This window comes from Alligator sinensis, unplaced genomic scaffold (assembly GCF_000455745.1).
Source record: "Alligator sinensis unplaced genomic scaffold, ASM45574v1 scaffold1048_1, whole genome shotgun sequence".
In the NCBI taxonomy this organism is placed as follows: domain Eukaryota; kingdom Metazoa; phylum Chordata; order Crocodylia; family Alligatoridae; genus Alligator; species Alligator sinensis.
Window position 1 is genome coordinate 37,006 of NW_005842736.1, and position 11,704 is coordinate 48,709.

The 11,704-nt window shown below is 40.3% G+C and overlaps 1 protein-coding gene across 11 annotated transcripts in view; it reads right to left on the reverse strand.

Moving 5' to 3' along the window:
* Positions 1 to 11,704, reverse strand: part of LOC102368983 (methyl-CpG-binding domain protein 5) — a 235,939-nt gene that overhangs the window by 20,402 nt on the left and 203,833 nt on the right. For 9 of the 11 annotated variants that reach the window (XM_025216384.1, XM_025216377.1, XM_025216382.1 and 6 more), the window contains one exon: positions 3,244 to 3,914. In XM_025216384.1, coding sequence (XP_025072169.1) covers positions 3,244 to 3,356 — 113 coding nt within the window. In that variant the 5' untranslated portion in view covers positions 3,357 to 3,914. Of the gene's footprint in view, positions 1 to 3,243; positions 3,915 to 6,114; positions 6,200 to 11,704 lie in introns of those variants that run through there. The other 2 variants (XM_025216383.1, XM_025216387.1) reach the window with 2 other exon arrangements.

Sequence of the window (11,704 nt, forward strand, 5' to 3'; positions counted from 1 at the left end):
CAAGGTGCTGCACCTGGGGAGGAAGAACCAGCAGCATACCTACAGGCTGGCGAACTCCCTTCTTGTCAGTGCAGAGACAGAAAAGGATCTTGGAATCATTATTGATGCCAAAATGAACACGGGCCGACAGTGTGGGGATGCGGTCAGGAAGGCCAACCACACCTTGTCATGCATCCACAGATGCATCTCGAGCAGGTCCAAGGAGGTGATCCTCCCTCTCTATGCAGCACTGGTCAGGCCGCAGTTGGAGTACTGTGTCCACTTCTGGGCGCTGCACTTCAGGAGGGATGTGGATAGCATGGAGAGGGTCCAGAGGAGGGCCACCCGCATGATCAGGGGGCAGCAGGGCAGGCCCTACAAGAAGAGGCTAAGGGACCTGAACCTGTTCAGCCTCCACAAGAGAAGGCTGAGGGGGGATCTAGTGGCCGTTTACAAACTAGTCAGAGGGGACCAGCAGGCATTGGGGAAGTCCCTGTTCCCCTGAGCACTGCCAGGAGTGACTAGAAATAATGTTCACAAGCTGGCAGAGGGTAGATTCAGACTAGATATCAGGAGGCACTACTTCACAGTCAGGACGGCTAGGATCTGGAACCAACTTCCAAGTGAAGTAGTGCTGGCTCCTACCCTGGGGGTCTTTAAGAGGAGGTTAGATGAACACCTTGCTGGGGTTGTTTGACCCCAGTACTTTTTCCTGCCATGGCAGGGGGTCGGACTTGATGATCTGCTCAGGTGCCTTCTGACCCTACCAACTATGAAATTCATGAAGGGAAGTAAAAACCAAGGAAAGGAAAAAAAACTTACAAGTGAAAGTGCACTGTGAGCATAAATAAGTACACACTGATCATGAGTAAATTTAGGCCAGAAATGAGAAGATGGTTTCTAGATATTAGAGCAATTAGTTTCAGGAGCAGCTTGCCAGTGGGAGTAGCAAGGAAACATGCTCCCTCCACCAAAAAATAAAAAATAAGGCTGTTTACAGATGCAGGGGAAACCACCCCCAGTGCTTTAAGCTCAGTGCACCCTTGCACCGAGCGCAGCGCATGTCCAGAAGAGGCACCACATTAGTTGGACGCAGTTCACCCAATGTCTATATAGACTGGGTGCTTCAGCAGGGCTTGTTGGCACTTTTATCTAATAGCTGATTGAATCACCTTTAGATAAGACCGCCAAGACACCTTGCTGAGCTGCATATACAGACGCAGCAGAGCGGGGTCGAACTAATACACTGTCTCTTTCGGTAAAGCACTATTTCCCCCCCCTCCCCCCACATCTGTCAGTGTGAATATGCCCTAGATATGGAGGTATTATAACACAGCACTTGCAATGTCACTGGTAACTACAACATGGGAGTCCCTTGCAATTGCATTTTCTATGAAGCTGACAATATTTTTAAAGTTGGAACTCAGGATCTAGCTGATCCCCGAGAGGGACTTCCAGATACTTCTAAGCAGCAGGAGGACTTGTCAAGGAATTATGCTTTTCCTTGATCAGACACAAATGACATTAAGAAGTCAAGGGTGCCTTTCTCTGTTTTGGAAAAACAACATACATGCTGAATAGCTGTCATGAATATGGGCTTCTCTAAGGCAAAAAAGGCACTAGAGCACAGTCATCATTAATGGGATATGTTATTTTACAAAAAAAGACAATTCTTAAAATGTGCACAACTTAGGATATGACATTTAATATCCGATAGCAGAGATCACTTCTTGACAAGATAGAGAAAATAAAGTAAGGAATATAAAGTTTCCAAATCTATCAAAAATCACCAGAGAGTAACTAACTTAGTGAACCACACAAACAGGATTTTACACATGTACAAGAGACAGAAATACTGTATGGATATGTGGATCCTGAGGAGCTCAGTCTCACAATGAGGGGTTATGAGAAGGAAATGAAAATGGTTCAGACAGTGGTTTAACCACAGTGGACACAACTGGCAAAAAATGTCTTCCCTTTTGAGGCCCCGGGCACACATTACACTTAAGATGCACTTAACTGGTTAATCATGTTTCAAGTTGTAACCATGCCATACATTCACATGATTAACGGTGTCATAAAACAAGGGATAAGCCACAAAGTTGTTCCACAAAAAATGCGTAATAACTTTGCGGCTGATTCCTATCATGCCATTAACTGAACGTGTGGCTGGGAGCCCTGTTAGCTGACGGGGTTTCCAGCTGCAGGATCATACCATGTGCTCCTGCGGTTGTGAGCCCCATCAATTGATCCAGGCTCCTAGCTGGTGGAGGCACACCATGCAGTCTTGTGGCTGGGAGCCCTGTCAGTTGATGGGACTCCCAGCTGCAGGAGCTTGCTATATGGAGAACACAGGAATGTTATCCCAGGCTCCCCCGGCATGAGAAATAAAGAGTGATGGAATCTGATGCTCAAATCTCACATGCTCAGTCCTGCATGGCAGGATGCGTGATTGTGCGGATTGTGCATCAGATCCCATCACGCCTTTATCTGCATGTCTGCCAGGGGCCTGAGTGAACAATGTCCATGCACACCAAAAAAAATATATGTGGGGAAATGTCAGAAAAGCAGCAATGGTTTGGTGAATCACTGTTTATAGCTGTAGGAAAAGAGGGAACCTAGAAAGTGATATGGAATGTGTTCTGCAGATGCAGTTCTTCAGGTAAAACAACAGGATATCCAGGAGGAAACTATCAAAGACCATTTAAAGATGAATGTTTTCTAAAGCTATTACATGGGTTATGCTACTCAACTTCCCTTCAAATGAAAGCATAGAAAATATTAAAAATAATTGATATTTGCAACATAAATCCATAAAAGACTAAAGAAAGAGAAGTAATAGATATTCAAAATATTTTGAGTTAATTGGTTTGAATAATAAAAAAAAATTAAGAGGCTTTACATTTGATATAACTTTCAAATACATAATCCATAGAAAAATAAGGCATTGTTCATATGGCTTTATATACTACATATATTAAGTAGTGTAGTAATTGAAACTAGGTATAATATTAAAAAAAAAGTAGTGTAAATCAGGAATGACATGACAAATTCTCAGCTGGTGTAAGTCAGTTGAACACTGCCAGCTTAACCTGATCTTCATATATTAATATCAGCAGAAAATATGACTTAATATTTTCAGAATAACAAAAAGTTTGAAGTTACCATATACTGTGATGACATCATCAGAAGAGTCATTAATTCATAATGCATTCTAGTATGACAAGAATAAGATAAAGTGTACACAATATATTTAATTCTCACCTGATATAGAGCACTCCATTCTGGTCTATCCGACGTTGCCAACCAACTGGAACTTGTACTGCTGGTGGCCCTCCATCCTTGTCCCCTCCATCACACTCCTTTCCTCCATTCATTTTTCTGCTTCTGCTTATGACTCTTCAAAGATATCAACAGTAAGATGATATCTTTTTATTACATGTCATCATGGCCTTCAAGAGAAGGCCATTCAGTACAGCTTTCCCCAGATTGTACAAAGTGCATTGGAGGCTCCGGTTCAATTTGAAACCAAGTCCTTAAAATCTGCCATTTTTTGTTAATGAGTCAGTATCCCATTATAATCCACATTAAATATGCAATGTTTACCTTATGTATTCATAAGGATTAACTACATGGGTAAAAATGAGTGCTTCCAACTTTGGAAAATCATAATTCACCAGTCCTCTGTTACCTGTCAGAAAGGGAGGGAATGAATTTCTAGTTCAACAGCATGACTCCAAGCTTGATGACCATCTAAGACAACTTGTATTTTATGAAAGCTAGTCTCATTTTTACATATATGAGTCAGAGCCAATATCTCCAGATATTATACCCTTTAGATGCCACATTCTTTTTGCTTTCTCTTTATCTTCCATTCATTATCCAATGTTTCTTCTTGTGATTCTTTCATGACTCCACAACTCCAATAAAACAATCTGAAAAACATAGAGATGTGTAAAACACAGGCAGCCAGATGATTCTTCAGTAAAATTCACTGAAAATTAAAATACCATAAATCACTTACTCCATTTCTTTATTTGACAAGCTCCCAGGCCCTACCCCAAATTTTTTCATCTGCTTGGATTTGATAAAACAAGCTTGTTTGATAAAACACATGGCACACATTGGGCAAACATACCAATGAAAACCCACCATAGGGATAGGTTATTGCAATCTGTCTGAACAACATATATGGTAGTTCACATTGTGCTCACTCTCCCTCAGATTCAAGTGTTTTTCAGGTCATGGTGAGCTACTATATCCAATACATTTAGACTTCGTCTTCACCCCCACAGTTGGGGGTGTGCCTTTCTTTCCAAATTTCCAATTATTCCAGCTTATCAGCCTTAAATGTCTGGCAAACAGCAAACAGCGCCCCAAACAGTTCACCCAGAATCCCCCTGTTGCCCCTCTTTCTCAGCCTGGAGCATCTGATTAGTGTGATTTCCCTGTCCTCCGTGAGGTGGAGCCAGACCAGATTGCCCTGTGCCTCATCTACTTATACATTTTTGGAGAATCTCAGGGCTTGTGACAAGAACACCTGGTTCCAGTCATGACTGGGGAGCTAATTAGCACATGAATCCTTTGGCAGGGGGTATCTGGAATATACACACACATACTTAGCAATGCTGAGATATGGAGTCACCAAGGCTTGAAACACTGTTGACTCCGTTGGGGTCCAGTCCAATGAACTATATGGTAAATCATGCACCTTTTGGTTTTGAACTAATATCATGCAGTTTGTACTGTATATAAATAGGTACAAAATACTGCTTAAAAGTGTTTATGGAATACCTGTGCTACAACTTGTAGCAGTTTCAAACAAGGTAAAATGCATCCATTCTGGATGAACTAAGTCTTTGGGTATCTGTAGTAATTTCTTTACATGCAAATGACCACAGGTATCTTTACTTCAAAGGTAAGTGTTTTCAAATTTGCCCTTCACCTCCATGTGCTGAGGGGGAGCAGCTCTGACAGTAAGGAGGGGGGAAAGAGGCTTCGGGGGGGAAAAGGTTGAGGGGGCAGAGGGCAAGGGGACTACCTGACCCCCCAGATTTATTTTCCCTGCTGTAGTAATGGGAGGGGGACAAATTCAAGATGAACCTCCAATAATTATATTCTATACCTGAAAATTATATCAAATGTATGCATTTTCCATATATAGAATCTAATTATTGAGGGGTTGTCTCATATTCAAGTAAACATGGTAAATTCTTGTATCAGTAAAAGTATTTTAATTGCACTTAATTATATAGAAACTCATTCAATACAAAAAAAACCCAGCATCTCTTGATTTTTCAGTGTAAATTTGCTATCAGTCTGGTATTTTTTCTGTATGGGCCTGAGTACCCATGCAGAAAACTCTGAATTGCCTGAATGACACAGGAAAAATAATAAGCATATATCATATTACTCTATTGTATGAGTAATCCCTATTAGAGATGTTTTGAAAGCAATGGATCATGTTATCCCCAACCAAAAGGAGACAGAAATATCTGGGTTTACAATTAGCTACCTCTAGAAAGGGTTATTAAAGAGAGGCTAAAATAAGTATGCTGTCCAAATTCTAACTATGCTGCAAGCAGTAATCCTAGAAATTAAACATTGAAAAAGTAAGACACTGTTGAATCCCTTACTATGGCAACAATGGCATTATAGCTTTTATTTTAGATATGTGCTGTTTCTGGTTTTTATTTCCTCATTCTAACATTTTCTTGTATCCATCTATTGAACAGATTGTAATAGAAGAAGTGCTTAGGACAGAAATAGTTCAAATATGTTGCATGCAAGACATCTTATGCTAATACATTAAGATTGCAATTTAAAGGGAGTAAAGAAATGCAAAAAATTAGAGTTTTCAATACCAGTGTTAGATTGTTCACATTGAAAATATTTGTCTGGTATTATATGCTTAAAAACAAAACAAAGTGATGTATTTAATAACAACAACAACAAAAAAAAACTTAAAGAGCAAACACCACACATTTCAACATCAACATCACACTGAACACACAGCATACTGAGCTCACAAGACATGTGCATTTCTTGTATTTCATCTTACCGAGATATGCTCTTTATATATTTCAACCTTAAAGAGTTTTTTTTTTTTTTTAAAGATAACTATGTGATACTTACAAGAACAATGTAGGCTGGCAGAATGAGGAAGCAGGATGGATACTCTATGCTGAGTCTCTGCTGAGACTGCAGAGACCTGTAGAGCAGACCTTCATTGGGATAAGGAACTTAGTTACTAGCCTAGGATCCATTTCTCAGCCAGGAAGAAGTATTAGGGCACAACATGAAGCCTTGCCCTGTAGAAATCTAAGGTAAGATTCCCATGCTCCTAAAGTCCCTTATTAGAATGATTACGCAGAAAATATGGAAAAAAAATTGAGAATTAGTGGCTGGAGGATCATATGGGGAAGGCCCTAGTAATAATACAGTTGGGATAAGTCCAATTGCCTCTTTACAGTTTATAAAGCAAAGTGCACACTTTCGTCTGGTACATCTTGTTTGCAGTGCATACTTCTAGACTTCATTACATTTTGTACTTCATGTGTGGGGCTTGCATTTTTGCAGAGAACATGGATGATTCTATTACTAAAATGGCAGGGGTCAGTAGCATTTGTGAGCATAGAGTAGAAACACACCAGCAAGGATGTCAGTAGCATCAGTGAGCATAGAGTAGAAACACACCAGCAAGGAATAATTAAAAAAAAAATGCAAATAACTTCCAGCGATAACCCAAGACACTGTTATTATATGAGAAAGAAAACTTGTGGAACGCAACGTTCCATTATCAGCAGCACTACCTTCTCAGATGGATCCTTCTGCCTTTGAAATATTCTACTTATAAGTAAGTGTCCATAATAGCCTTTAGGTGAAACTCCGTAACACATACAATCTAGGTAGAGGAATGGAGTCTGCACACAGGTGGCAGCTGATACAATATGGCAGTTATCATGAGAAATAAGTCAATGTGGCCATATCACACATTGCTTGGCATGTCCTATGCTGGGGTAGACAATTTTTTTTGGCTGGAGTGCCAAAAAACCCACAATGTCTACCTTGGAAGGTGCTGGAGTGCCAGCATGCCAGAAAAACAAAATGGGGGGATGGCAGAATGTACACGGCAGAATTTACTGCATATTAGTATATTTAATAATCATAAATGCTGCCTTTGTTGTTGTGTATTCCTTTTTGTTGAGCATGTTGTAATGAGAGAGACAGAGAAGTGAGACAAATAAGAGAAAGAGGAGAGAGAGAAAGAAAAAGGAGAGCAGAGAGAGAACCAGACACACACACACACACACACACACACACACACAGAACCATGTGCACAAACAGAGAATCAGAACACACCCAGAACAGACACAAGCACACAAACATCCAGAACCAGACACATGTGTGCGCACACAGACACACAGAACCAGACAGAGGCAGACACGTACACAGAACCAGATGTGCAGGCGCATGGAGCTGGGAGGAAGGAGGCCCAGGGAACTATAGGCCAGTTAGTCTTACCTTGATCCTGGGTAAGCTTCTAGCCCAAATGTCCCTTCAAGCCCAAATGTCTATGAAATCTATGAAATAAATACCTCAGGGCCTATATATATAAATTCCTGCCACTGAAATGATGGGCAAGCACACTACCAGTAAAAGAACCAAACATGAACTGTATGGAAGTCAAGAGAAGAGCCCTAAACTACTACATTCTCTACCACAAGATCTCAAAATAATTTTGGATCTTGTCACTCTCAGAACTCAGTATCTTTTTTTTTTCCTTTCACAAACTTTCCCTCCCACCTGACCAATACAGAATGCTACAAAATGGTATGAAATCACTTCATTCACCCCTGAAACTCAATCATCATGCAAACATAAATTATGTATGTTAGGCAGAAGAAGAGGCCATATTCAGACAACTAGAACATAGTCAAACAACTCAGCTAGTGTCAGACAACTTTGTGTGTCTTAATTTCTGAATCTGGCAAATAGATATGGCAATGAAAAATTAGAAACAAATAGGTTTAATAGATTAACTAAACTTTGGCAAGCTTTAGTTATAATTCAAGCTAATTTTGTGCAGGCAAGTTTTTAGTTGAAACCTTATTTTGTTTTTGTGGATTTTATCTTGGTTATTTAGATGTCTTAGGCCAAATTAACTTTTTCTGAGGAGCAAGACTGAATTAATACAGTATGTAAACAGATTTTGTGCGTAAAGACTGGAATAAGTAAATAGACATCTTATTATTTTCAGTTACAATTCGTTTTGGGGAAATCATTGGTAGAATATATATATTTAAAATATTAAGCCACATGGAAGCAAGTGAGATAAATATAGTAATCTCTTAGCCTGGTATTATGACTGCTTTTGCTTGCTCATGTTGCTGTTTAATGCAATCACACTGGATTCATTACCTGAGAATTATAGCCACCAATATTTTCTTTACAAAGCACTTTTAAGTAACGTTATTTTTGCTGGTTTTGCAATACAATGCATCAGCTAACACTGAATTCTATCCCTACTATGATACTTAACAGCTTGATCAGATCAGCCATTTTCCTATATTACGCCTGACTTGCAAAGATGAGATAAACAGCAAGGTAATTTGCATAACTGCCTATGTGGAAAATTTTCAAAGATTTTTAGCCAGTACAATGAATAAGCACAAACTGCTTGCTTCAGCCATGAATATCTTTTTAGTCCAACTCTTTTTGTCAAGCCTTTTAACCTTGATAAGTTTTGGAGGTTGAAGGACTGTAAACTGTAACATCAGGGTTTTAGCTGTGTAAAAATAGGAGCATTTGTACGAATTTAGAGCACAAGCCATTTGTCATTCACATTTCCTATTTTTTTCAAGTGCAAGTACAGCATACAAGCTAGTGCATGTTAAAACTCAAAACATAAAACAGTGATTGTTGCTGTTCACTTTAGCAAAGTTGGGGTCCCAATCTGGTCAGTCACCATATAACACCTTGAAAGAAATTATCCCCCTCTCCCTCTTGGCTTTCAAATAACTCCCTGCCAACCTCAGTGTCATATTGAATGAAATAGTTTGAATGTTTGTAAAGGTTGCCCATTAGCCAGTTTCAGGAAGAAGATAGGATTTATCTCCTTATCTAGCTCATTGTTTTGAGGCTACGTGCAAAATGTCTTGACTTCACTTAAAGCCTTAATTTAAATTGTATCTTTAGAAGTCTTTTACAAAGAAAGCAAATATCCTGAATTCCGAGACATCAAAGCCTAAGGCCTTTTAACCAAATTGCTAAGAAAAGGGTATTTACAGTGATATGGAAGAAGTCTCCCCAAGAGTAATTTAAAATGCTCAACAAGGGTAATTTCTGTTGAGTAAGATCCGAGCCCAAATTTGGGAGTTATGATAAGTTGAGTAGGAGGAGCCCACTGACGGCAGCTCACTCAATAAAAACCTGTAACTTACTGTCCCAATTTGGAGGTGACTTCACTTGCAGAACAACGAAGGAAGAATCGCAAGAGTAAGCTCGGATTAGATTGATCACCTAATCCAACCTCTCCGTGAACACGAATCTCTTAGTTCACGCTGAAGCCGCGGAGCTCCTGAAAGGGACTGAAGGAAGGGGACGTAGTCCTATCACTGGTGAGCCCAGCTCATTGAATCGTATTGCTGAGGCCAGCCCATTGAACCGTACTACTGAGGCCAACCCATTAAATCGTACTACTGAGGAATGAAACCATATTTTGGTATTTGGCTTCTCGGAATTCTAGGATTGTAAGTATATTATGAAAAATAATAGTATTGATTCAAATTTAACTTTTAGTTGTAATTGTAGTTGTTTTTGTAACACTAATTCTTATAGCATTGTTTGGGAAGGAAGTGCATTCGGAGCATTGTTTCTGATATATGTAATTATTGTGTTTTTAATGTTTGTGGTGTTTCTTAAAGCTAAGCAGTGTTATATACGTAGCAAAGAGTTTTAAAATAAAATTGTGTTGTATAAATTAAGTGTGTAATCATTGTGAAATAGTGCAATCAGCTAACTACTCCCCCAGCCAGTGCATCAAAACGAATCAGTAAATTGTGTGGGATTTTCTCTATTCCATAACCCAGTAGAGAGACACAGCAAATTTTCCAAACAGAAACAAATTATCTGCTGATCATAAACACAAAAACTCCCCTCCCTAAACAAATACAAAACCTCCCAACGTATTTCTACCACTGCCATGATAAATACACCCCACAACGAAACCATCTCACTCCATGGATCTCGTCACAAAACATGATACAACAGAAGCTATAAACTTCATGGCTAAGTACAGACAGTCAAAAAACCTGAGGCTGAATCAATTCAATCTTTGCAGGTTAGTCTAAGCTGTGTAGACCAGACCAATAAGCAAGTGAACAGACATTCACTTTTGATTGTGGAAGTGCAGCCACATGCCTGCAGTGGCTCAGGCTAGAAGCTGGGGGGAGCAACTGCAAGGCTCCCTGTTTGGCTGGAGCAGACAGCTTGGGCCAAAACTAGCCTGCCCACCCTACAAAGGGGGGGGTGCAAAGCATCCTGGGATGCCGGGGGACTGAGAGTTAAGCTTAAATCTGGAGGGGATCTGGGAAAGAAGAGCAATAAACTGATTAAACCTAAATAACTTAAGTCTGATACTACATCCATCCAGGTTTATCTTAAATCGGTTTTGGCCATTTTAACAACTGTTTATGTGCATTGAACTTCTATTGTGTTACAAATTTGAACTCGTTTCTGGTCACTTTTATGGGTTTGTGTGCAATTCCTTTCCCTAGCTCACAAGATTGACCCTCAACCCCTGCAAAGTGACCAGGGGTATACAGAGCCACAACAAACTGCCTTTCTGTTTACTGCATGGGATCTTTGAGTTGCTACCGCTCTTATTTCAAAAGGATGTTGCTTCTCTGATCATCTGTAAAGAACCACTGATGAGCTCCAGGTGAGTGAAGCAGCAGTACCATAATATCACAAGAGACAGCTGAGGGGATCATCCTTAATTCAACAACCAGCTGCAAATTATGTGGATTGCAAACTATGATAATATGAACAATTAGGGTTCTACTGTATACATCTTCCTCAAGTGTGCCAAATACCATCACAGAATCCAAATGGGTGACATCAAATAACCATTATGCTCCAGAATTAATTCTCATAGAAAAGTTAGTAGTGGAAGAAAAATTTTCTGAGAAAAAAAGCTTTAATTCTGACCTCACAATCCTTGTCTTCAAGGGAAACCTGTACAATATCTTAAGAACACAGGGCTGAGAACAAAAAAAGTATAAGCAATAATTTTCTGACTTATCATACCTTACTTGTTTTCTCTGCTAACCATGCTGTGCCCCATCAGTGATAATAGCCCTCTGACCATTTGAACAGTATGGGTGCATCCACACGAGCGTGCACGTGCCTCTTGCCCCGCCCCAAACCCCTTTGAGGCGGGGCAACAGGCACGTGCGGGAACAAAAAAATGGTGAGCAAGTTAAACCCCTGGATACCCAGGGGTCTAAAAAAAGTGAAGTATAAAAAAGCGGGGCAGGGCACGGTCCCCAACCATGCCCTGAGGCAACCAGAGGCTGGGTCCTCCATAGAGAAGCTCTGGCTGCTAGAGCATCTCTATGGTTGCCCCTCGCCTCGCCCTGGTGCTGAAACACGTGGCCAGCCAGGCCATGTGTTTGAGCACCAGGGCTCTGGTGCCGGTAAGTAAGGGGTGGGGGGGGGCTGA